Consider the following 27846-nt stretch of genomic DNA (forward strand, 5'->3'; position numbering starts at 1 on the left):
TACTGTGTGTTTCATAAAGGTACATCAGATTCAAGACTACATATTTAACACCTTAGAGTGGTCGCTTTGGATGGGGAGACATGTGAGAATGCGGGATTAGGACTGTGAAAAGGGATGTTCAAGATGACTGAACTGACTCCATCTTGTGCCCGAGACTTCATCTTACTGGCCTTTTGAGTTTAAAACAAAATGACAACAAAAAAACTACTCACTGCCTGCCTGTGATATTGTGATTTATGATATGTACTTGGTCATTCAAATGACCAAAATATGTATTTTGCTGGAGTTTATATGGTTTAAAAACTTAGTCTTTCCCTTGCCTTGCAAACAGGGATGGGAAGTTTTAAACAGGTAAGGGGAACTGAAGAGTTACCTGTGCAGATAAGGGGACCAAGTGGTTGTCATTGAAACAGGGCGGTGGCCATTGAAAGCCGACCTGTGGCCATTAAAAGCAGGGGAAAATTCTAAAGGATGCGGAGATAATCAGGCCTCACAGCTAGTAGTCAGCAGGCAGCACAGATCTGACTCCTAAATCTTAGAAAACCAGCCAAGTTCAGAGTATAAAAAGTACTTCAAACTTTCTCCCTGAATGTAGGCGAAAATTCTCACCCACCCCTTGCATCACTTTGCAGGGAAATTCAATAAATCTGCCTTTTCTACTTTCTATGCTGTTTCTGCTGACTTCTTTCACCGTGGCAAGCCTGCCATTTTCTTCACACAGCACACAGCATCTCTCTCATACTTATTTGATCTCTTTTCCACATATCCTGGCTCAAACTCCCAGAAGCCCTGGAATTTCCTAGTTGAGAGTAATAAAAATCTCTTTTTATGTTCATGGGGTGACTTAGGAAGCACCAAAGGGTGGGCTCTGGATGTCAGAATCACCGGCTTTGTGATAGAGGGTTAGAAATTGCAGTTCCCCCACCCCGACTCCCCCAAGACGTCCTGGGAAGGGAGGCAGGCCAGAGGTTGACTCAATTGCCAGCGGCAAAAGATTTAGCCAATTATGGCTATGTAATGAAGCTTCCCTTTAAAAAAACAAAAAGGAGGGGCTTCAGAGAACTTTCCAGTTGGTGAATATGTGATGATCTATGTCTGAAGGGCATGAAGGCTGCGTGCCTTTTCCCCATACCTAACCCAATGCATCTCTTCCATCTGGCTGTTAATAGATTTGTATCCTTTAGTATCCTTGGAAATAGATCAGTGATCAAGTGAGTAAACAGTCTCCCAAGCAAGGTGTACACCAAGAAACTGAAACCTGTGAGTTTCACGGTTTTAGGACTACAGCCTGGACACACTGGAGCTGTGTGTTCCAGCCACCTGGAAGGGGAGCTTCTGCACACAGAGGGGCAGGTTAGGTCACACTCAGGCTTGCTCTGTGCAAATGAGGTTTCTGGTGAGTGCAATTCTGATGGGTGGAAAGTTTGTCAAGTCGTGATTGGTCAAATTTCCATCCTGGGTGGCATCTGGCACACCTGTGTGATCTCTTTTTCCTTCTATGGTGGACATGTCTGCGTGCCCAAGCACTTGTCTGGACATGCCTAGGGTACAACACTCAACAGCCCCCTGACTCTATTTAATTTACTCAGATTCTAGATAGCTCCATTTTTGTTTTTCTTTTTTTGATATTGTTTATCACCCACCTTTCGATGGGCCCCTAATGTCTGGAGGGGATCATCATGGGGACTTCCAGTCTGTAGCTGGTTGGTCAGAAGCTGGAGGGCATCATCATGGAGACTTTCAGTCTGTAGCTGGTTGGTCAGTTGCCAGCCTGGGCATTTGCATTGAAAGTAACTCCTTCTCCCCACCCAAGGGCAAGGGGCTACAGGACACAAGCCCCCCCTTCTCCATTGCATGTCAAGCAATAAAATTGTTGCTCTGCTTTACCAAACTTGGTGGTTGTGTTATTTCACTAGCAATCACCAGATGGCAGAGTCTCCAGGTTCGTGACACACTTATTTGCAAAGGAAGCATTTTGGACTAATTGTCTTCTGCTCATGTTTTGGGCTGCTGAACCCTTTGCTCTTGCTGTTTTAATTGCATCTGCTCGTTTTTTAATCTTCTAGAAATAAATTTCAGCAGATTACAGCCTTCGTTAATTTTAAACTTAAAGAAAGGTCATTTTTATTTCATTTTAAGACACCTAGGGTGGAAGGAGAGGAAAGTCAATGGGATTCACTTGTCATCTCCCTCCGTTTCCCCCAGTACAGTTCATTTCAAAGGCTTGAATGTTAGGAAAAGAGGAAATACATTACTAGGACCCTCGAGTAGTGCAGAGGCAAGAAACAGAGGAAAGGTGAGAAATCACAGTGCCAAGTTTGGGGAGGTGGTGAGGCAATGGGAGAGTCCAGAGAGAAGGAAAGGAGGCAGAGTTAGAGGAGGTGCTAGGCTTGACTTTTGCCTACAGAGTGAGGACCTAACCAGATGCAGCAAGACCTTCCATGGGTGGCTATTTTGGAGTGAGTGGGGAAGGGGCCATGGGGGGCCAGTCAGCTCCAGTCCAGATGGTGGATCTCAGATGCAGGATTATCACAGGTGTAGTCAGGAGCTGGAAGTTGTCGTGGGCACAGGGCTGTGGTGCTCAACGGCTAGAGGTGGCTCCCAGTAGCTGGAAAGGGAAGGAGATTTTGTCATTCAAGGTCCTAGGATGAGGCTAAAGGCACCTGAAAGATCGGGGATCTGGGCTGGACAGATGCCATCAGAACCTGTCACTGCTGCCCCCACAGCATCTTCTTGACCCTGAGGGGGAGACTGAGGAGGAAATTCATAAATTGAAAGGAACCCTTTCCCTACCTTCTTTGCCTCCCCTTGTTCCCACCATACCTGTTACTGACCTTCCTTCCCTGCTCCTCTGTCATCTACTTCCAGTCCTGTCCCTTCCTGACCCTTCCCTTCTCCCCCTGCAAACCTTCTCCCTGACTCTCAGATTTCTCCTCCCACCCTCCTTACCCTCAGAATGGAGGGTGAAGCTAAACCTGGCATAGGGACGCTGTCTTTTCTCCAAAATATATTTCTTTTGAATGGGGCAGAGAACATCGAAGTAAAATGCAAACATTGCAAGAAATAATGAATATTAAAAGTAGACTGTTACAATTTTCCCCACCTCTGTGCTCTCCAGCTCCCTCTTCCTGGCCATCTTTCCTGGGACAGAAGCTGTCTCCAACTCCATGTCCCCCTCATCCCACTCCCATCAAACCTTCCCACTCACCTGGACCCCCAGCCCAGGAGCACAGCGCCAGGACCTTGGCCACAAGGAGTCCACACAACATGGTGACCAAAGGCGTGCTGGCAGCTGAACCACGGGAGAGAAGGAAAGTGAAATTCCTGGAGAGAGAGAAGGGAGGGTAGACCTGGGCAGAGATGTCGTCTGCTCCTGCAGGCTCCCTGAGCCAGGCCTCTGGCTGGAGCTTATGTGATTAAGGACCACCCTGAACTGACCATGCAGGGGCAATGGATACAGGAATAAGGGATGGAGGCCCCGGGGACCTCTCTGGGCCTTGAAGAAAGCCCCTAGTTGAGAATGCAGGAGTCTTGAATGAAGAAAAGCCTGGCTAAGGGAAGAGAGAGGGATCAGAGCTCAGTAGGATGGGAGGGCCAGGGCCAGGGGAATAGGGACAATCCCACAAAGTGACAGAGGATGGGCCATCAGGCTGGGCCATCAGCAAGAGGCTACAGAAAAGAATGGCAAATTTGCTGGGAGGATGGGCATTTTCAAACAAATATTTATTCAGGATTTATTTATTTAAAAACATTTTCTTGTGAAGGTATAGTTATTGCTTTCTTTTCCTTCAATTTGTTGTTTAGTTCTATCTTTTATATTGACCAGTCTTGTTGAAAGTAAGTCTACCTTATTAGACTTTTCAAAGAATGAATTATGGATTTTCTTGATTTTCTTTTAAAAAATTACCAGGGCCTCCCTGGTGGCGCAGGCAGTTGAGTGCAGCTCTGTGAAGCTGTCCACTGCCTCTGCAGTGCAGGTTTGATCCCAACAGGCCGGTGAGATACCCACATGGTGTGGCAGACCTCTCTTGTCTCGCCCGCTGCTCCCCTCAGTAGTGTATTTCAATCAGTCTGCCTGTTCTATTCCCCACTCTGTCTCGGTGAATCCTCTCACCCTCCCACACATCTGGCCTGTACCCTGGTTCTTGTATAAATAAATAAATATTTAAAAAAAGATCATTTCCATTTTTTAAAAATCACCATTATTATTTTCCTCCTTTATATTTCCTTGGACTTGTGCTGCTCACTTCACATATTCTTAAATTGAGTGCTTATCTCGCTACATTTTCCAGAACTATTGCTGGTCAGAGATGCCCTGAGTGTTTTTCTTCACCTGAGCCTGTTCCTTGTGTCTCTGCTGTAAAGCATGGGACTCTGGAGAGGAATGGGGAGGGGGTGGGTAAGTGTTGCCCTAAGAATGATTATCATTCTTTTTCTGTTGAGATCTGTGTTCTTGGGAAGGGTGAGGGTTGGAGGACGCTTGACCTTGTGTCTTTATCAATAGATTCCCATGTACACACACACACACACACACACACACACACACACATACACACACAATACTATGCAATTGTGTTCTTTTATGGAGATATAATTCTTATTCTTTTGTAGGTGATCTGAAAAGCTTAAGAATTTCTCTTTGTCTTTGATAGGTACATTTTACATGTGGTTTTAGGGGTGTGTGTGTGTGTCCATGTGTGTTTGTATTTATGTGTGTATATGAGTGTGTACTTCTTATTTTCCCCCTCTTGACAATGGGTAAGTCTTTTAGATGTGTGATCTTTCCTTTTTCCATAATTCTGAGATTTGTATTGACTTTTTCTTCAAATACATCTTCCTTTCCATTTTCTCTCTTACAGGGATTCTTCATAACCATGTGTCAAGACATCTACTGTCCATGCATTCATCTCCATGAGTCATTCACAGCTTCTGGTGTGCCTTGTGACCTCCTAGAGACCCATGACCTAGACTGGTGCAGTCTGTTTCCTCAGTGAAGAGGATATTTGATGGTCTCAAGACCCATAATGGCAAGAGTCATGAGCAGAAATAAAGTTTTCCCTCACTTGTTTCTTGAGGAGGTCTCCCGCCAACATCAACCCAAGGCTAGAGTCACCACTCAGTGCTCAAGGGACAACATAAACTTTACTCCCACATTGTTTGAGTTCCATTTGTTCTCATCCCAGAAATCCATGTTTAAATTAGTTTTTAAGTAATTTCTTCAAAGTTAATAACTTGTATCTTCTTCCCCATCTTCTCTCCCTCTGTATCTGCACCTAGAGGGAGTCCTCTGCATTGTATCATGCCCCAACCCTCTTTAAAAGTATGTCAGGTAGTTGCACTTTAACAGTTTCACCATACACTAAATATTAGCTGCAAGACAATGAATTTTGTCTTAAAAGAAAAAGAACTAATTGACTGACAGTTTGATTTCATTTCTCCACTCACTAATGGATCACTCACTTTAATGTGTTTAGTCTGTCAGTTTGGTTTTGTTTCTCCACTGATGAAATAAGAATCCAACTCTTGCAAATTGATATATAACTATTTTCTAATACAGTGCAGTGGCCCTTGAACAACACAAAGGTTAGGGTACCTAGGGGCGCTAACCCCCACACAGTAAAAACTCTGAGTGCAGCTTATAGTTGACCTTCCTGATCAGCAGGTTTACCATCCACAAATTCAACAACACACTAAGTTGGTTGAATTCTTGAATTTTGAACTTACAGATATAAAAAAATCCTCATAATGGACCATACAATTCTAACCTGTGTTTTTCAAAGGTAAACTTCATATGCAGTCTGGAAGAATGAACACAAAGAATTGAACAAGGAAATAAACAGAACCACAAAATTGTGTATAAAATAATATAGTAACAGACTTTCACTCTAAATGTAAATGTACAGAACTCATCAAAACATAGGGTATCTAGCTGGATAAGGAAATAGAATCCAACCTTCTTCTGCCTCTAGAAAATGCTCCTGACTTCCAAGGATAAGCATAGTCTGCAAGTAAAGGATTAGAAAAAAAAAAATTCTAAAGTGAATGGGACCCAAAGGAAGGTAGGGACAGTTATCCTATATAAGATAAAATATACTTCCGACTAAAAAAGGTAACAAGAGAGAGGGATGAACACTACATAATGATTAAGGGAACAATATATCAGGAAGACAAACACCCATAGATATACACTTACACCAAATGACAGGCCACCAAAATATATTAGGCAATTACTAGCAACTCTGAACAAACATTGAAGAAAATAGGTATGTGACTGGAGACTTCAGCCTACTCTCACCAATAGACAGATCAACTAGTTAGAAAATAAGTAGGGACACAGTTGCCCTAAGGAAAGAATTAGGCTGTGTGGCTCTAATAGACAATTATAGGGCACTACACCCTAAAAAAGCCAAAAACATATCCTTCAAGTGCACATGGGTTTTTGTTCAGGACTGACCATGTATTGGGTCACAATAGAAGCATCAAAAAATTCATGAAGGGCCTGCCCTGGTCACGCTGCGATTGAGGGCCAGGCTGCAAAGCTGCCTGCAGCCTCTGCAACACCAGTTTGATCCCCGGCCACTGGCGAGGGTCCCACATGGTAAGACAGACCTCTCCTGCTGCGCACACTGCTCCCCTCAGCAGTGTATTTCGTCGGTCTGCCTGTTCTGTTCCCCGTTCTGTCTCTGGTGAATCCTCTCACCCTCCCACGCTTCTGACTGTACCCAGTGCTTGTATAAATAAATAAATAAATCTTTAAAAAAAAATTCATGAAGATTGAAATCATACCAAGCATCTTCTCTGACCATAAAGATATCAAATAAGAACTGAACCACAGACCACCACATGCAAAAGAATGAAACTAGACCACTACCTCTCACCATGCACAAAAATCAACTCAAAATGGATAAAAGATCTGGATATAAGACCTGAAACCATAAAATATATAGAAAAAAAACCTAGGTAAAATACTACAAGACATACATCTCAGTTACATCTTTAAGGACTCATCACCCAAAGCAAAGAAAGTCAAGGAAAAGATAAACACCTGTGATTACATCAAAATTAAAAGCTTCTGTACAGCAAAAGAGACATTAACCAAAACAAAGAGACTCCATACAACTGATAAGGGACTGATCACAAAGATATACAAAGAACTTACATGACTCAACAAAATCAAATTAAAAAATCCAGTCAAGAAATGGGAAGAAGAACTTAAAAGACACTTCTCCAAAGAGGAAATGCAAATTGCCAAGAGGCATATGAAAAAATGTTCAACATCCCTTATAATCAAGGAAATGCAAATCAAAACCATAATGAGATAACCCCTTACACCAGTAAGAATAGCACATATCAAAAAAACAGGCAACAACAAATGTTGGTGAGGATGTGGTGAAAAAAGAACTCTCCTACATTGCTGGTGGGAGTGCAAACTGGTCCAACCACTGTGCAAAGCTCTGTGGAGTTTCCTCAGTTTACTAAAAATGGAGCTACCATATGACGCGGCAATTCCACTCCTGAAGGATCTACCCGAAGGACACAAAAACATTGATTCAAAAGAATACCTGTGCCCTTATGTTTATTGCAACACTATGTATAATAGGTAAAACCTGGAAGCAACCCAAATGCCCAAAAAGAGATGACTGGATCAAGAAGATGTGGCATTTATACACAATGGAATATTATTCAGCAATCAAAAAAGATAAACTCATGCCATTTGCAGCAACATGGATGGAGCTAGAAGGAATTATGCCCAGTGAAATATGTCAGAAGGAAAAAGAAAAATATCGCATGGTTTCACTTATAGGAGGAACATAGGAGATCCAAATAACACATCAGGGGAAAAAATATTAACAATTCAAAACACAACACAACAAAACAAAACCAGACAATTATAAACCAGAGACATCCTTCAAGGGAGGAAGAAGGAGAGGAATCAGAGGGAGAGGGATGGGGGGGGGGCAGGGAGAAGCACAGGGGACTGTGGTGATGGTGCACAGGTGCTTTGGTGAAAGAAATTCTATGGGGACTACACCTGGGGAGGGGGGGAAGCAAACATTGTTTAAAAATGAACAATGATGCAAAAAATATATAAATAAAAAGAAATTTTAAAAAATAAAAGACTGTTAAAAAATAAAATAAGATTACAATATATAAAAAAAAGAAATTAACCATAGAAAGAAGACAGGGAAATCCTCTAATATGTACAGATTGAACAACACACTACTAAGAGACTACTGGATCAATAAGGAAATCAAAGAAGAAATTGAGATGAATTATAATGAGGACATGCAGGAACCAGCTGGAGAACAAGGCTGAGAGACGGAACCAAAAGAATTGAGAGAAACACGATAGAGTTTAAGAAAAGTGGAACCAGGAGATGCAAGGCTCCACTGCACAAGAGCCCCAAGTCTCTGGTGCACCTCATTTTCATTGAGACAAAGCGCCCCCCGGCCACCTTGGTTAGTTACAAGACAATGATTCATTCTCTTAGGATTCAGCATTATTCTGGCACACCTTCACCACCAAGGCTCTGCAGTATCAGGTTGTTCTGTTCCCATGCTTCTTTCTCCCACAGTCTTAGATTTGCTGATAACAAGGAAGGACATCATGGTCTGTATAGAGGCCAGCTTTCTGGCCCATGATGACCAGCATTCCAGTCATGACCTCAATGAACCTCTTGTCTCAGCATTGCAGGTTCCACAATGTCTCAGCATTGTGTCCTCAATAAGGACACAACCTTCCAAAACTTATGGGATATGGCAAAAGCGTGCTAAGGGGAAAGCACATAGCAACATGGGACCAAATAAACAAGAAGATAAAACAATTTAGTCTCTCATATTAAGGAATTAGAAAAAGAACCAAAAATCAATGAAACCAAAAGTTGATTCTTTGAAAAATAAACAAAATAGACAATCCTTTAGCTAAGCTCACCAAGAAAAAAAGGGAGAAAACTCAAATAAGCAGGATCAAAGATGAAAGAGAAGTTCCAACAGATGTTACAGAAGTCCAGAGGATAATTAGAGATCACTATGAACATGTATAAGCAAACAAGTTCAACAACATAGATGAGAGGGACAAATTTTTAGAATCATACAATCATCCAGGGCTGAATAGGGAAGAAATAGAAAAATTGAAAAACAACAATCACAAGCAAGGAAATTGAAACAGTAATCAAAACTCTCCCAAAAAACAAAAGTCCAGGATCAGATAGCTTCACAAGCAATTTCTACCAAACTTTCAAAGGTTAGCTAATACCTACCCTGCTCAAACTTTAAAAAAACTGAGAGAAGGAATACTTCCAAACACATTTTATGAGGCCAACACCATTCTACTATCAAAACCAAACAAAGACAACTCAAAAAAGAAAACTACAGACCAACCTCCCTAATGACAGATGCAAAAATCCTCAATCAAATCTTAGCAAACTGAATCCAACAATTCATTAAAAGGATTAAACATCACAACCCGGTGGGATTTATTCCAGGGACACAAGGAAAATCTGAAAATCAATCACCACATCAGCAAAATAAAGATAAAAGCCACACTATCAAATCAAAAGATACCAAGAAAGAATTTAGTAAAATTCAACATCTGTTTGAGATGAAACCCCTCAAAAAAACTTGGGATAAATGGAACATATCTTAACATAATAAAAACCATATGTGACAAACCCATACTCAGCATCATTCTCAATGGTGAAACCTGATAGCCTTTCCACTAAGATCTGCTGTAAGACAAGGATGTCCACTCTCTCCACTACTATTCAACATAGTATCGGAAGTGATAGCTAGAGAAATTAGGAAAGAGAAAGGTATAAAAGGAATCCAAATCGGGAAAGAAGAAGTAAAGTTATCATGTGCAGGTGATACCATAATACACATTGTGATCCTCTCCCTCCCCCTTCCCTGCTGAGTGTCTCCCATTTATAGTTTGACTGCTAGTCTCAAAGACAAACTTTAAAACCAACTCTTGGAAGCTGCCCATAGATCTCTGGCTTTCAGAGGGGTAGGGGAATGAGGGAGAAATGGGGGAGTGCGGAGAGAGCACAACTGACTATAGTGGAGAACTGTGGGTGCTTTGGTGGTGGGAGTGTGCAGTGGCTGCACCTGACGGGAAATCCTATAGGGTCAGAACACTGGCAAGGAGGTTGTAGGATAAATGGTTTTCAGGCTTTTCTGCCCCTCCCACCATCCTAATGGTGGGGGCACCTGCAGTTGTTACATTGTTGCAAACTATCTTATTTACTTCCGTGGGCCATGGGAGGCGTATTGAGACAGTCACCAAGAGAAACAGAAGCAGTAAAGAAGCAGGAGGAGAGAGAAGGGGTGAAAGAAAGGCAGAAGAAAGAAGCCAGAGAAACCCAGAGTGAAGACTTGCCAAGGGCCTGGAGGCCTCACGGCCTCCTGGCATCCCTGCCTGCCATGTACCTGGTTGCTGCAATGAATGTAAAGCGCAATAAAAGCCTGGGAAAGCCACTGAGGGCTCCAGGACTCTCCTTTACCCAGTCTGCTTGGATCATAGAAAACCTGCACGGTGCCCATCCTGCCCCTACAGAGGTAATACAATGGTAATTTAATAGCCATTTAAAAAGTAAAATAAAAATATGCAGACTGACTTTATGCTTTGATGTCATACTTCCAACAAATTCGGTTACCAAAAAAATGCAAAAATAATGTGCTATACTGTGAGCGACTGAATGACTAGGAAGACATTGGGTCAGATACAATTCACAAAAGAAAATTACTTCTCTACACAGCCTGCCATTAATCTAAATAGTATAAAATGCATTTGGATATTCTGTCTCTTTAATTTTGTTATTAACTGTTCGTATTTCAGTATGTGCTTTAAATGTCTCCCTACTCAAAATTGCCTTACAGCCAATAGTCATGGGGTAACATTGTTATCATGTCCTTATTAAATGTCCCCCTTCCGTTTTTCATTCTCTTCTCTTTTACTGCAAAAGAAAATAAGCTCACTACTCATGGAATTGCCATGAATCTCTACACACATGAACAAAGTCACATTTCATTATGTCCTTTTGAATGTCTTTCTGCGTTCATTCTTTGTTCTTTGGTGGCAAAATTATCTTAAGGTCAATTAATCATACAGCAAAGTTGCTTCCATGAATTGTTGATAATGAAATAATCTCACAGCCTTGTAAAAAATCCTTGTGTACTCAGAGGCTGCATAAGCAAGCTGGCCCTCCCTGCGGGGAGCCCTCCCACCCAGTGTGACCCCCGACCTACCTGGGCTCAGAGGCATGGGTGGAAGGTGGGCCGAAAGTCCCCTCTGGAGAAGTCACCGGAACTATGGAAGAAACAGTGAAGATAATGAGGAACAGAAAATAAAGAACAGAATTGTCCTCCAAATCATGAGAGGATGTAGAGAGGGGACAGAGTCATCTCATAGGGTCTCTCAGGTGGGGGAGATTAAGGCCTATGATCTTTATAACCAACTACAACTCAGGCCAGCCATGAAACTAAAGGGGAGCAGTTTCTCCTTGAGCTGGGAAATGAGGGGCAGGGTTGAGGTGTAAGTTAGGTTCCTTCAGGACTTCTCTTGGGAAGCTGATCATATCACATTATACACATATTTCCAAGCGAGCCCAGGATGTAACTCCCCCACCAGCCCAGGCCACAGAGGTTCATCCCCCAGAGGCAGGCTTCCTAGTTCCCTCTTCCTTGAATCTGAGGTTATCTAAGTTGCCAGACGACCCTCCTTCCTGCCCTCATGAGACCCCAGACCTACCTGTAGTTGATGGAAGCCAAGTAGAGGTCATCACAGGAGAAGTGGTGGTGGCTAAAGAGATAAGAAACAGATGAGTGTCCAGAAGCCCAGGGGAGAAAATGAGGTCTGGCCCCAAGGCTGCGAGAGGAAACAGGGGACATAGAGACAGTTCTTCTGGGCCCCTTGGGCAGAGGGTGAACTGTTCCTAAGTTCTGCACACTGGAGCTGCTGGGGTATGTAATAAGCAAGAGACACAAGGTCACAGAGAGACTCCAGGGCCTGTGTCGCAAGCCCTGGTAGCCTGCCCCACCAAGAGGGGCCAGAACTGGCAGAGTGAAGCAGAGTAGAGAGCCCTTTTCTGGGGACAGGGGCCCTCACTCGCCTCAGAGCAGAGCAGACGACCTGGTGGGGTCTGGTGCAATGGGGACCAGAAAATGGCTGAGTGACATTTCCCCCCAGAGTCAGGGAGGAAGGGAGATATTTCCTCAAGAAAGAAGCTCACCTGGAGATACTATCAGATTGAATTTTTTGAAAATAGTGATTTTGTTTGAAGAAGCGTTGTAGCTTCCACACCAGTAAATTCCTGTGTCATTTTCCTTCATCTGAATTGTGAGTATGGTGACGATGCCGATGTCTGGTGCATCCCAGATCACGTGTCGTGAGTCCTGAGCGGAGGCCCGGGGCTTGGAGCTGGTAACCACTCTATTACACCAACCTGGTTTTGTCTGGAGACACCAGGATTTAGGCCTGTAGGGCCCCTGGTCAGGAGTGTACACACATTGCACAGTAAATGTATCCCCAACCACTCCATGAAACACTTCAGGCGCAGATTCTGCCCAGGAACCTAGATAAAAGGTCATCAGGTCAGAGCCTGGCTGGACCCAGCCATCCACTCCCAGGACTAGGAAAGGAGGCAGAGAACAACTTCTGATGCTCCCACAGAGAACATGGTTCCCCAAAGCCAGTCCTCTCGTCACAGAGCCACCCTTCTCCCTGTGGCACCCTTAGCCTTCACCTCCCCATCTCACCTGAGGCCAAAAGTACCAGTAGGACAGGGGGCAGGAACAGATGTGGGGTTCCCCAAGCCATGTTACCCACAATCTGCTTCTGATGGTGGAGACGAGAAAAGAGGTAGTCTCTGAGGAGTGGACACCAGCAGCAGGACTTGAGTCTGCTCCCGCTCCCCAGCATCAGAGCTTGAAGAACTGAAGAGGGGATTGGGGAAGTGGCAGGCATGTGGGGGTGGGGGGGTGTGAGAAGGGGAGGGCAGCAGGGACTGGATTCCTTGGTAGGGGGAGCTATAGAAGGGAGGGTTCCATTCATCTCCATGTCTTCAGTTCTCACTTCCTAATGATGCTCAATCAGTGGTCAAAGGAGCACAAGCATGGATAGAATGAGGAAAACTCCTTTCATGCTAACAATGTGTGTGTAAAAATGTGCAGGCAAAAAATAGTCATAGCTGGACAACCTAAGCAATGAAATTATGGGACATGGGAATATAATCCAAAGTATCAAATAAAATATCCACAAATCCATGCTGACATAAATAAAAGATTGAATAAATAAGTGGGGAAGACTAAAAAATTCTCCAGTTAAATTCCAAATAATTTATGTATTTATTCTGCCTGCAAGGACAGGAAACATAACTTCCCTTCCCATAACACTGGGGTGTCTAGGGCCTCCCTGGTGGCGTAACGCTTGAGCGATGGTTTGCAAAGCTGCCCGCAGCAGCCTCTGCAGTGCCGGTTCTATGCCCTGCTACCGGGCGAGGATCCCACATGGCGCGCAGACCTCTCCTGCCGCCCGCTGCTCCCCTCAGCAGTGTACTTCATCAGTCTGCCTGTTCTGCTCTCCCCTCTGATTCTGATGAATTCTCTCACCCTCCCGCGCTCTGACTGTACCCAGTGCTTGTATAAATAAATAAATAAATAAATAAATAAATAAATAAATAAATAAATAAATAAATAAATCTTTTAAAAAATGGGGTGTCTATATTGACCACATCTTCTTGATCTACTCATCTGTTTGGGGAACTTAGGTTGTTTTCATGATTCAGCTCTAATAAATTGTGCTGCAGTAAACATGAGTGCAAGTATCCTTTTGAATTAGTGTTCTTGAATTTTAGAGGTAGATGCCTAGGAGTGGAATTACCGGTTTGTATGGCAGATACACTGTGACTGTTTTGAGACACCTCCATACCACTTTCTATAAGGTCTGGACCAGTCTGCATTTCCACCAGCAGCACAGGGGCATTCCCTTTTCTCCACATCCTTGCCAGCACTTGTTTCCGGTCTTCTCAATCTGGACCATTCTCACTGGTATCCCATCTTGGTCTTGCATTTCCCTAATGATAAGCGATAGTGAACGTTTTTTCATGTGCCTGTTTACGGTCTGTATGTCTTCTTTGGAGAAGTGTCTGTTTAGTTCTTCTGCCATTTTTTGATTGGGTTGTTTTGTTTTTGTACAGTTGTTTGAGTTCTTTGTAGATCTTCAATATCAGTCCTTGTCAGATCTATGGTGTACAAATATTTTCCACCATTCAGTAGGGTGTCTTTTTTAGTTATGGTTTAGTTAGAAACCATTTAGTTATGGTTTCTATTGCTGTGTGGAAGCTTTTTAGTTTGACATAGTCTCAAAACCACTAATTCAAAAGGAGACTTGCACTCCTATGTTTATTGCAGTACAATTTACTGTAGCTAAATTATGGAAACAACCTAAGTATCCCAAAATAGATGAGTGGATCGAGTAGATATGGTATATATACACAATAGAGTATTACTCAGTGATCAAAAAAGATAAGCTCATGCCACTTGTGGCAACATGGATGGAGCTAACAGGGATAATGCTAAATGAAAGTAGTTAGAAGGAAAAAGATAAATACTGGATGATGTCACTAATATGTGGAATACAGAGGGACTAAGAGTCAGATAAAGATAAGCTTAAAAACTAACCTTTGACAACTAACTATCGAAATGAAGTATCCAGAGGGGTTAAGAACAAAGAGGGAAGAAAACAAAATGGACAATGGTGGTGGACTCCGGGCAATTGGATAATGGATGCAATACCTGATGTGGGTAATACCTGATGGGGGGATCCAAATATTACCTCAAATAACTATAAATAAATTAATTAAAGAAAAACAAAATTAGCAAAAAAAGAGAAATTGAAAATTGTTTAGAAGTATAATTTTCACTCATTATATTTAAGGAAGATTTGTGATTGCAGATTAATTATTACTAAATGTGTATAATATTATTCATTTATTATTAAGGAACAATCCAAATTAATTGTAAGATATTACTGAAAGGGAAAACTAGGTGTGGGTAAATGGGAACTCTGTAATGTTTTCACAACTTTTTGGAAATCTGTAAGTATTCTAAAATAAAAGGTTTACAAAGAAGTGTAGAGACCAATAGAACCTGTTTGTAAATACTTAATAACTGACAAAGAAAAATTTTTATTTTAATTTGGGGGTTATATTTTTGTACATGTTCCACTCATCCTCCACCAAACCACCCGTGCCCAACCACATCTTCCTCCCTCCCCACTCCGCCCTCCGTCCCCTCTGTTCCCTCTGCTAACTGTTATATTCTTTCACTGAGTTCAAGGTTTATTCCTACTATGTATGGCTTGTGTGTGGTTTTGGTTATTTATATTCCACAGATGAGTGAAACCATCCAACACCTGCCCCAAATGCGACTATTCCATCTTTAGTTCATAGCTGTGTAGTACTCCATTGAGTATATGCTCCATTCTCCTGTTGGGTTGGTTCCATGACCTGGCAATTGTGGACAATGCTGCTATTCACACAGGTGCAGATAAATCTTTTCATATTAGAGTTTTGATATCCTTTGGATAAATACATGATAGAGGTCTTACTGACATGATCCAATAATTTCCATTTTTATTTTCTTGAAAAATCCCCATACCATTTTCCACAGGTATTGCACCAAGTTGCATTCCCACCAATAGTGGGTGAGAGCTCCTTTATCACCGCAGCCTTATCAACATAACTTAAATTCTGTGTCTGAAGTCCTTTTTTGAACTGGAGTTTGCTCTCTCACTTTTAACAAAACATGTCTGTCCATTTTTTCCTCTCCCTTAGTCTTTTGTTGTTGACTCATTATTTTTGATCATGCTTCTGGTGTTGGATTGCTGTCATTTTGCTCAAGAATTTGTGCTTCATTTTTTTCTTTTCTTGTAGAAGAACTTTCAACTCTTTTTTTGAAGGGCAGTTCTGGTGGTGGTATACTCCAGTAGCTTCTGTTTGTCTGGGAAAACCTTTATTTCACCTTCATACTTAAATAACTTTCCAGAGGGCCTCCCCGGTGGCGCAGTGGTTGAGCACTGGGTTGCGAAGCTGCCCACAGCCTCTGCAGCGCTGGTTGGATCCCTGGCTGCTGGGTGAGGGTCCCACATGGCACGCAGACTTCTCCTGCCACCCGCTGCTCTCCTTAGCAGTGTACTTTGTCAGTCTGCCTGTTCTGCTCTCTGCTCTGACTCTGGTGAATTCTCTCACCCTCCTGGCTTCTGACTGTACCCAGTGCTTGTGTAAATAAATAAATAAATCTTTTTTTAAAAATTGATAACTTTCCAGAATAGAGGCACAAGCTGTTCTACCAGTGATGGGGTAACTTCAGTGTGTTACAAAAAGATCCCAACACAGCAAGGGTCAACCCTTCCTGCAAAGGAGTTGGGCCAGGGGAGCAAAGGAAACAAAAGTCCTTATCAACCAAAAGGGAGAAGCTTTGAGTCTGAGGTTTCCATGGAGAGTGTGGGGATGAGTGGGGGGAATTCTGTCTTCCTATCCTTTCATCCTTTCCACCTGCCTGGGTCTGTGAGGAATGATAGAGGACAGGGTTCAATGAGATTAAGTGTGACACCAGTGCCTCCAAGTAACCCAATTTTCCCTCCCTCTGACCTTCCCTTACTTCTGGAACAGAGGTCATAAGATGCCAAGATTGCACAAGTTCCTCTAGGAGTACCATCTCTACGTCTCTGGGAGAGCACCCTCCCTTAGCTTGCCTTGGGTGGAAATCGCTATCCCCCCACCACCACCCAGCTCCTCCTTGCCTTCCCAGCTCTAGATTCCCAGGCTGGGAGCTGTGCCCACTGGGGATTCAATAGGTGAGAGTCCTATTAACCAGTGTCTCAGTACCAGCCCCAGGGAAAGTGTTGTCCTTTCTGCACCCTGAAGTGCTGAAGGCACCATCAGAACTATGAAAAATTCTTTCAAGATTTATTTATTTATGCATCCAAGAACTGGGGTGTAGGCCAGAGGTGTGGGTGAGGGTTGAGAGGATTCACCAGAGACAGAGTGGGGAGCAGAACAGGCAGACTGAATGAAACACACTACTGAGGGGAACAGTGGGCAAGACAGGAGAGGTCTGCTATGGCTTCTGGGTCAGCTCCCTGGCTGGGGATCAAACTCATACTACAGAGGCTGCGGATAGCTTCATAGTGATGAGACTTAACCCCTTGTGCTACCTGGAAAAATTCTTTTTTAAAAAAAATTTTATTTTAAATATTTCATTTTATATTCTTACATCATTTTTCATTTTTGCACAATGTATGCATTTTCATTTTGGTTATATTCCCCATACAATTGCACCCCCCTTATTTTGACCCTTATCCTTCCTCTCCCTGCCCCACTCCTCCCCGTAGTGTGTCTCTGGTTTATAGTTGCTTGTTGATTTTGATTTTTTCTTTATTATAGTTAGTCTTTTTCCTGGTCCCTTATTTAGGTTTTCTAGATTCCTGCTATGAGTGAGACCATCCGGTATTTTTCTTTTTCTTTCTGGCTTATTTTGCTGAACATGCTCCCTTCCAGCTCCATCCATGTTGCTGCAAATTACATGAGTTTATCTTTTTAATTGCTGAGTAACATTCCATTGTGTAATTCTTTACATAAATTCAGAGTCCTAGGACAGCTTTTCTGCTTTTTTAGCTTTTTTAGGAAATTTAGCTTTTCCTCTTATATGACTGGTATTTCCTCTTCTGAGTGAGCTGCTTTCTCAATCTTCACTGTCTTTCTGTAAAAAAAAAAAAAAAAAGCCCCTTTTTCTACCTTCTGTAGCTGTCACACCTGTGAGCTACATGCATGGGTCTCATGAGGGAACTGTCATTCAAGGAGTGTCGAGGACACCCAGGCTGACACCACACAAGTCATCAAAGGAATCTGAGGCTTTACTCTGTCGCTCAAGGAAACACACATGAGCACATATTCAGAATCCACATTTGTCTTGCCGTTAGTGGGCAGTCCCCTTCTCACACAAATCTCCAGTCCAATCTTCCTGGCTCTTCACCCCTTTGTCCAACCCCAGGGGTCCGCAGTGTCTGCACTGAAGAAGCCAGTTCTCCTCTGCCAAAACCTCCCTGCCCTGCACTAGCTGTGTGATCCTGGGCAATTACATAGCTTCTCTCAAATTATTATCTATCTGTAGGTCATGACAGTGTACATGTAACATGTAAAATGTTTTTTTAAGATTTATTTTTATTTATACAAGAGCTGGGGGAAAAGGCCAGAGTCACGGGAGGTTGGGAGGATTCAACAGAGACAGAGTGGGGAACAGAACAGGCAGACTGACGAAATACACTGCTGAGGGGAGCAGCAGGTGAGACAGGAGAGGTCTGCTGCACCATGTGGGATTCTCCCTGGCTGGCCGGGAATCGAACCGGTGCCACGGAATCTGCGGACAGCTTCACAGTGCTCCGCTCAACCCACTACACCACCGGGTAGGCCCTGTAAAATGTTAAAACCAGTGCCTAGCGCATAGTAAGTGCTCACTAAATAACTTATGGACATCATTTTCCATTTTAAAATGAATCTTTACATATTTTTCACATAGAAATTAATTGAAGCTAGACCTTAAAAGATTTTTTTAATGTTAAACACATTTTCTATAGTTGTTCTTGTCATACACATTCTCCCTCTAAAGCTGTGACCCACCTAAGTGCAGCAGGTGACCCGAAACTACATAAAGAATTTACAGAAAGACTACAAATCTGAATTTAAATAAAGATTTTTTTTCCCACAGTTCTGATGGTGCCTTCAGACCACCATCAGAAGAAAGAACAGCTCTTTCCCTGGGGCTGGTCCTGAGACACTGGTTCATAGTTTCCCTGTGACTTGGAGGAGTGATGTTTCAACTCCACACATTATTTTACAAGTAACTATTGATATCACAGAGGCATGCAATCTACATAATAAAAACTTATATCTGAGTTGTACCATTTCAACGCCAGAGCTTTAAAAATTACCTCATTTTCCTAACTATTATTTTCAAGATTCTGCTTAAAATTTTTTGGATAATTGATGAAAATTTTTCTATTCAAATCCAGGCACAAATTATAACTCCAGGCTTCTGCTGACATCCTAATTTTTTAGAGTCATTTTAAAAGGGTTTCATACTCAGACAACATTCCTAAGAGCTGTGCTAGGTACACACTGAGCCTGGTATTTTACCTCATTTGGTCCCAGAGTGCCCAGCGTGCTCCGGTGTGCTGGGAAGGACAGTGAGGAAACAGCGACACCGTGTGGGCTCTGCTCACCCTAGGGGCGGATCGGGCCGCCCTGGAGGAACCTTCTTTATCTTCAGAACGGCTGGGGTTCTCTCGTGATCCTCGTTCATTTCTAAGACACTGCGCTTCTGCTCGTAGCAAGATCATTACTGGGTTGGCAGATGTCTGGTCAAAGTGGGGCCCCCCGACCTCTCAAATTACCCTCAGACCTGAAGCCCAAATTTTCCTTTCTGGCTGAGATGGCCAGATATTTCCCTGACTCTCTCTGATGACTCATTTAAGGGTCTCCCTTCACTCCCCACACCCAAGGTATTGACCTTCTATAACATAATCCAGCCACAGATTTACAACAGCTGCATCCCTGTCACATGCAGCAACAACAAAGCTGCTTGTTGAATGTGGCTTCCCAGTACACAGTATGGTACCTGGCACAGGGCAGGTGTTTGGGAAGCATTTGTGGGATGAGTGGACGTGCCCCTCGAAAGAGTGCCCCATATTCTCCCAATTCTACCTAAGAGTGAAAGGAATGCCCAGAGGAAGAAGTTGCAGGTCAGGATCCATCTAGAAACTCATGGTCCAACCAAAGGGCTCAACTGTAGATCATTTTAACAGGGTTTTCTGCAGAGGAGTTGGTGGGACAGGGGAACCAGCCAGGGATGGTGATGCAGGCAATGATGGGAGCTGTCAGCGACCCCAGGCTTGCAGAGAAGGAAGGAGAGGTGTTCCTGGAGCCCTGGGCACGAGGCTGCAGACAGAAGCTGTGGCTACAGAGGCAAGCACCCCTGTCCACTCCACTCACGTGGGAGAGGAGAGGGTAGTAATACCAACAAATTATTTCTCCCTAGCTTCCATCCAACACAGGAGGTGGGGAGGGAGGGAGGGAGGGAGAGAGAAAGAGAGAGAGTCATTTTGGGGAAAAAAAGTGTAATAGAATTCTGGGATGAAGATAGACAGGAAGAGAAAGGAAGAATTAATATAAAAATATATTGAAACTGGAGGGAAATATTACCAGCTACTTTTTTTCTCTTTAGGACCTAACAATGTGCAGATAACATAGTGAAGCCAGCCTAGAGAATTAAGAAATGTGTCAGACCACATGCTGGTAAACAACAGAGCTGGGTCAAATCACAGATCTGTAAGCAGGGGAAGTCTGTGCCTCCATCCCTATTCTGGGATCCAGGTTCTGTCACATCTACCTTCCAATCGCCACATTTTGTCCCATGTGCAGCCCAGACAGCCTACACTGGCCAGTCCTCATCTAATCACATGGCAAGTGCAGTTCCTGCTGTCTGCTTGTCTGAGACCTAATCCAATCCCAGTCCATGTTCATGCATGTACACACACACACACACACACACACACACACACACACACACACCACTCACACAGGACACTCTGGGATGTGTCCTGCTCTGAAGAGGGGCGTTATTGGCCCTGGACAGGGACTGAGGTTCTCAACTTAGAAAACACCAGATGGGAGAACCTGGCCTGGAAGTGCCAGAGAGTGAAGGTGTAATGCCCAGAGGTGGGAAGAGAATCAGGTCAGCATAGGGACAGGGGTGAGAGGACGGTGCTTGAAGGCAGAGGTTTGGAACCAGGAATGTGAGATCAACTCAAAGCAGGATTGGATCAAAGAGGAACTTGGAAAAGGGACATCTTAGTGTCTGCTTGTCAACAGATGATAATTGTGGGCTCAGATGTATGTGGTTGGTGGTCCCAGACAAGGGTGGGGAGTGGATATACCCATGACTCGCTCCAGCCCACTGCTCAGACAGGACTGAACAGAGAGACATTCCTGGGTTGGGCTGGTGGTGTGTCCTGACAGAGTCTGGGCTGTTCCAGCTTGGAGAGGCCTGTTCCCAAACCAGCTATTACTGCCCTCCCCTAGCACAGAGCTGTCCTGGGTGCTGGCCATGGTCCTGACCAGACTCTTGCTTCTCTAGCTGCTCAGGTTGCTCTGGAGTGAGGATGGGGGGAATACTGGGGCATCTGAAAGAGGGTAGGGTGCTCACATCTGACAGTCTTGATATATTCTTAGGGAAGAAGGAGGAGGGATTTAAGTGTTGTTTGAGGAGGGTGAGGAGCTCTGGCCATAGGAGGATTTGGAGCTTCTGTCATAGGGAGTTTACTAGGGACCTCCAGGCATTTGAGGATTACCCAGCAGCTGCAAAGTTCTGGTTGAAGTTAAACATCAGGCATATGTCATGTGCCCAGACATGCTTCTGAGGCTAGGGCCTCTCCATATATGGTCAGCCTTGTATCCAGGGGCACAGGTTCCAAGAGACCTGAATTTCCTAGTGCAGCAGAATGGCTAGATTCTGGGTAAGTAATGCATATGTCAGTAAGAGTTGGACTTCAGATATAACAATAGAGGGAAAGATATCTCTGTGCCAAATGTGAGGTGGCTGGTATGTCTGAACTCATACATAGCAGAGGGAAAAGAAAGGCCCTCAGGAAGGAAGGGAGGTGCTGAAATGTTCCTGTGCTCAGACATGTGGACCAAGGGCTGAATCCAAATTAACACAAGACAATGGAACTGAACATTTGATATTCAGACATTGGGAGGAATCAGTGAAGATTTCTTGGTGTCTGTTCTTTGCTCTGAGGCTAAGAGGTTAAATTTAACACTTTCTCTAGGTAGGAAGGAAGTGGAAGACAGAGACAGATGGGGGCATCAGTGGGCCAAAGAGTTAGACAAAGATTCATGGGACTTTTGAGTTCTGCTTCTACCTAAGATATAGAAAACCAGAAATATATAAAATACATTTAAATCATTAAGTACCTAAGTAGATATTTAACCCAATATGTGTGAGATTTGTATTCTGAAAACTATAAGACAAAACAGATAAATAAAAAGGTAAATTGTGTCCACTGATTCGAGGCCTTAATAGTGTTAAGATGTATGGTTCTCCCCTAACCGAGCTTTGTATTCACTGTAATATCCGTCAAAAACCCATCCATTTTGTTGCTACTTTGGTTGGGGCAGGAAGTAGAAATTGACAGACTGATTCTAAGTATTACATGGCAAGCAAAGTAACTAGAACAGCCAAAACCATTTTGAAAGGGAGCAAGGGAATTGGATTTCCCACACCAGTTGTCATCAAACTTGTTATAGAGTTAGAGTGAGCCATTCAGATGGTGAGATGTTGGGATAAATTCATAGATTACTGGAAGAGAATGGGTCCCATGGGAATGGAGAGAGCTCATCACAAAGACCAGATGTTCTTGCTTCTTTCCCTCTGCATGTCATTTGGGAACCAAGAACACTAACAATGGTGCATGTAAACCATTGCTTAATGATTAATAACAAAAAGAGCTTAACTTTTTGCCCCTAGTAACACATTTGTTATCAGCTATCAGTTCAGTGACTACAAAGCAGAAAACCCACTGGCCCTTCAGAAAGACCAGTTGGACCCCATGGGTGGCACATCCATCTTGAGAACCCTGAACTTGCTCCAACCTTGCTCTCATTATCATACTAAGATGTCTATCTCTGGGTGGGATCTGCCAACATTTTCTGAATATATGACACATGAAGAAGCATCTTCTCCTGCAGCTGCACTAGGCTGCTCCAGAACCTCCTTTCTCTTCCCCCGTGCATAGATTAACAACACCCATGGGCCTCCCTCATAGCACAAGGGGTTAAGTCTCAGCACTATGAAGCTTCAGCAGCCACAGCTGCATGAGTTCGATCCCCACCCAGGGAGCTACCCACATGGTGCAGCAGACCTCTCCTGCCACGCCCACTGCTCCCCTCAGCAGTGTATTTCAGTAGATCTGTCTGTTCTGCTCCCCACTGTCTCTGGTGAATCCTCTCACTGCCCACCCCCCACCCCCCACCCCCCACACCTCTGGCCTCACTCTAGTATACATAAAGAAAGAAATCTTTAAAAAAAAAAAAAAACACCCATTGTGTCAGGCTCCTTGTGGCCTATAAAACAAAGAGGCTATTGTCCTCAGGGAGACACTCACACTGAGGTCTCTCTGGGCCTTTCTGTTCTTCCATCACTTCAGCAGCAAATCTCAGCTTCAAAAGCAGAGAGTCCTTAAAAAAAAAAAAAAGCAGAGAGTCCTCATTACATTCTTGAGTGAGGAGCCCAGGAACCCACAACCTGGGGCAGCAGTAACACATGCTGTGTAATGAGATGCTTGCCCTGCCACGTAGAGGGAGTCCTTTGATAGAAAGATTACTTCTGCTCAAAGTCCTACTTCTGGATAATGACCCTGATTTTTAATCTTCTAACTGGTTAAGGGAGTGGCCAAAATTTCTCAGGGGTTTCTTAGGGTTTTGACTAGTCTCAGCTCAAAAGAATAGAGATGCCAAAGTAACACATCGTAGATAGGACTCTCCTGCACATGATTAGGTCTAGGGTCCATTTTGGATTAACTTTGTGTATGGTGTGAGAGGAGGGTGAAAGTCTATTTTTTTTTCTGTCATGTATCCAAACTGAGCATCCCCATTTAATGGAAAGGCATCCATGCCACTAAATCAGAGGCAAGAGGCACCTGTGTGGTAACAGGTGTCTGTATGTTTCAGGACCCCTTGAACCTAGACTTGTTTTCCTGACCTACCTGTCCCAAAGCTAATAGGCCCAGCCAGCCAATCACCAGTGGGAAACAGACCTTCACCCTGCAGAGGATTCCTGTTTCAGGCGATGGTTCCAGAAGCAGCTGATCATCAGGTCACACACACAGGACAGAAGACTCACCTGGAAGTGACTTACTTCTCATTAGTCTGCTAAAACTCACCCTCCACCCACCCTGGGTGGAGACCTCAGAATGCTAATGAAACATGACATCTGTGAGGAAGCAGGTGCCTCTCTGGGCATGGCTGAAACATGCTTCCTGCTATCCTGTCCTGATAATCAGCCCCATAAAACCAGGACCCCGGTACCTCTAAAGCAAGACCGTAGCCCAGGATACTTCCTCCCCTGCTCCTATTACTTAATCCATAGTTACCATTCCTGCCTTGAAACATCAAAACCTGTAGGTGATTAACGGGTGAAAACCTGATAAAGACCCTTGGACAGATCAACAAGACAAAAGCTAAACAAGAACACAATAACCCTAAATAAAGATCTAGAACACAGGGGCCTGACAGACATCTGTAACACACAGTACCTCCAAAACCGAATAAACAGTTTTCAAAGTGCACATGGATCATTCTCCAGGATCAGTCATGCATTGAGTCACCAGACAAACATCAACAAGTACATGAAGACTGAAATCATACCAAGATGTTCTCTGACCATAAAGGCATCAAACTAGAAATCAACTATGATGTGAGCATGAAACCCCCACTCCACGTAGAAACAGAACAACATGCAGCTGAGCGACCACTGCATTCATGAAGACATAAAAGAAAAAATTAAAAAGGACCTTGAATGACTGAAAATGAGGAGGTCTGGGAAACAGCAAAAGTGGTATTAAGAGGAAAATATAGAATGAATCGGCCCACATCAAGAAACAAGAAAACAAAAAACAAAAAAACAAGCTGATCTCCCATCTCGAAGAACCAGAAAAAGAACAAAAAAGCTCAAAAGCCAGCAGGAGAAAGGAAATAACAAAAACTAAAGCAGAACTAACTGAAATAGAAATAAAGACAGTCCAACAGACACATGAAACCAAAAGCTGGTTCTTTGAAAAAATAAGTAAAATGTACTACCCTCCAGCAAGACTCACAAAGAAAAAAAGGGAGAACAAATAAACAGGATCAAAAATTAAAAAGAAGAAATCAGCAGAAACAGCAGACAGGAACTATTGTCAGGAAAAAGACCACATCCTGGGTCACGAGACAAACGCAATCCGAGATCACTGTGCACTTCTATATGCAGATAAGTTCAACCATTTGGATGAGACCGACAAATTCTTACGCTAATAAACACTGGCGCCCGGCATCTGGGAGGTGGCCCACCCGTGTATGAAAACAATTTAGAAATGGGCTTGGTGTCCTCTACTCAGAGAAAACCATCGGTGGGTTGGAGGTGAGGAGAGTGGGACACACTTCCTGAGAAATTTTAGCCGAAAACAAGGAATACAGAGAGATGGAATTGGCAGTACTGAAATAGAGTATGACTGGCCAGGATCCCCAACATCCGACATTATCCTGAAGATCAAGGAACAGGGAAATAAGCACAGGCCAGGGCTGCGTGGTGCCAGGGGACTGGCTGCTTGGAAGAGCTGCCCTTCCAGTGAAGCGCTGATTCATGAGATCAGGAACACCACGACTGACCTGACACCCTGGGTAGGCTGGCTCTATCCTGGGCTAGAGATTTTCTTCAACACAAAGAGGTGACAAGTACTTGGTCTTTCTTTTATTAAAATAATTTACTTTCTCCTCTCTGGCATCACTAATAAAATAACCTTAAATTAAAAAAAAAAAGATCAAATGTCAGCATCAAGTAACAAGAAAGGAAAATCAAACTTGAGGCCTCCTTGGTGGCCTAGAGGTTATGTCTCAGCGCTGCCACTGCAACCGCCCATTGCGATGGCCTGAGATCTGTCCCTGGCCCAGAAGCTGATTTCATGGTGCAGCCAACCTCTCCTGTCTTCTTGCTGTTCCCCTCAGCAGTGTATTTCAACAGATCCCCTTTTTTGCTTCCCACTCTGTCTCTGGGGAGTCCTCTCACCCCCTGCAACTCTGGCCTAACCCCAATTCTGTATGCATTAATAAATAAAACTAAATCTTTAAAAAAAAATCAAGCTTGAAGGTGAGTTAGGGTTTCAGGAAAATAGACTCACTAGGCAGCAGGCTGAGCCACACAGCAAGGCTGGAGCAGCCTGGCCCAGCACAGGAAGGTGAGGGGCAAATGGCCTCTCCTCTTCACCAGGTAAGTCTCATGGAAGACAACAAATCAGGGGTAGCTTATAGGTTAAATTTCAATCTGCTAATTACCAAGAGGCTGAGCTGACATAGCAAGTGTGTTAAGTGGTGTGGAGCCAGTGTGGCCCGTCAGGGAGGAAATTCATGGCTCTACAAGGCGCCTCTTTGACAGAAGGATTATATTTACTGGTCGTTTCTGGAATCAGATGGGGTAGGGGGCTCTGAGAGGAGGGTGGAGGTTGCCCTTTTGTAAGACTCATTTCCACGAATATATCAGAGGAGGCGGTGGCTCCTTGCGTCAGCAGCTCCTTGCATCAGCAACACCCACGGCCTTGTTGCTGGGCTTCCCAGTGCCCCTCAGAGCTGACCCCCCCCTCCTCTGCCCTTTGTCTGTAGTTGAAGATGTTATTGAAGAGGGGACTGAGTTTTACTCAGTTACTTAGTTTTCCTGGGTCTTCCCCAGGTTTGCAAGGAGGAATCCATGTTTACCCAAATGTATTTTTCTCCCACTAATTGGCCCTTTATTACAGGAAGGCCTCCATCAAGAATCCTGCAGGATAGAGGGGAAATTACTTTTCCTCCTCCCAGGATCCTGGTGCATACCCAGAGGAGTTTACCAAATGGGCGCCAGAAGGTGTCACAGGTCAAACCTGAAGGAAAGGGTTGACCCAGATTAGGAGTCCTCACCACGTGCTGAAGAATCCAGGGCAAGGTCCCCAACATGCAGACACGTGTCCCAAGTTCCTTTCAGCTTCCCCTCCTTGCTCAGCTCCACCTTCAGTGGGTGCAGCAGGGAGCCTGGAACCTCCCGTTTGTAATCAGTGTGCTGTCTGTCCCCCCCCCACGCCCCGCCATAGTATCAGCCAAGAGGAGACGTGGATGTAACCAGAAACCAACAAGGACACAGCGGCCCATCTGTGGTCTGGGTTTTTAGGGTCTGGTGACTCTACTCTGCCCCCACTGCCTGGCAGCCCCTGCTCAGGGGTTAGGGCGTGGGGTGCAGAAAGCCCCACCTTTGCCATATGTTGGCCGTGAGCGCCGGCCTGGCTCTGAGGGGGCCAATCACGCTTCTCTTATTGTTACAGGGCAGGGAGTCAGTCGGTAAAGCATGAGACTCTTAATCTCAGGGTCATGGGTTCGAGCCCCACGTTGGGCACCAAATCTGTTACAGGGCAGGGAGAGGGACACCCCAGACCCCCCAAATCTGCCTGCTCTAAATAGGTTCTGCCATCTGCCACATCAACACAAAACATATGAGACTTTAATGAAAAGGAACTTTAATACAATTAGAAACCAATACAGGAAAGGCAAAAAATAGTTTCTAAATCAAGCACCCAAAGTTACCCGTCCCCTCGTGGGTAAAACTCCATCCAAATGGGATTGGCCCAGAGCAAGGCTCCAAAGCCTGCCACAAGTCTAAAGCACCTTCCAGTGCGGACCCACAAAAGGATCAGAAACAACCAGACAAGTCTGTGGGGGGGGAGAGCAAAATCAAAATCAAGACGAAAACCACCTTTGTCACCTCCCCACAGGTCTCACCCACATCTGTGTCACCCAGTCCACGACAAACAGGCAAGCGCAGTTTCTTCACATGTCTCTCCATTCCATGCGCCTCCTCCAGGTCTCCTTCTGGCTCCATCCTGCTTCCTTCCTTCTCAGTCTCCTCTGCAGCTTCTTCTCTCCCTGCTCAGCTCCACCCTCCCTTGGGTGGGGCAGGGAACCTGGAACCCCCCCCCCCCATACATTAGGAAAGGGACATGACACCGACCGGATGT

At 44.2% G+C, this 27846-nt stretch overlaps 1 protein-coding gene across 3 annotated transcripts; it reads right to left on the reverse strand.

Annotated features, from left to right (window-relative positions):
- Window positions 1-2123: 2123 nt before the first annotated feature.
- LOC119253314 (trem-like transcript 4 protein) lies at window positions 2124-12915 on the reverse strand. Of its 3 annotated transcripts, none has more exons than XM_054698206.1 (6): window positions 12756-12915; window positions 12230-12571; window positions 11749-11799; window positions 11247-11307; window positions 3209-3292; window positions 2124-2608 (listed from the first exon to the last, which is right to left on the reverse strand). In XM_054698206.1, the coding sequence occupies exons 1-6, from the start codon at window positions 12814-12816 to the stop codon at window positions 2542-2544; spliced, it is 666 nt and encodes a 221-aa protein (XP_054554181.1). In that variant the 5' UTR covers window positions 12817-12915; the 3' UTR covers window positions 2124-2541. The 3 variants fall into 3 exon arrangements, with proteins under 3 accessions (XP_054554181.1, XP_054554182.1, XP_037376789.1); XM_037520892.2 differs by having other exon boundaries at window positions 2552-2608; window positions 3209-3324; XM_054698207.1 differs by lacking the exon at window positions 12230-12571.
- Between the last annotated feature and the right edge of the window lie 14931 nt (window positions 12916-27846).

The sequence above is a fragment of the Talpa occidentalis genome, unplaced genomic scaffold, assembly GCF_014898055.3.
Source record: "Talpa occidentalis isolate TD23 unplaced genomic scaffold, MPIMG_talOcc4v2.1 talOcc4.2, whole genome shotgun sequence".
Classification (NCBI taxonomy): domain Eukaryota; kingdom Metazoa; phylum Chordata; class Mammalia; order Eulipotyphla; family Talpidae; genus Talpa; species Talpa occidentalis.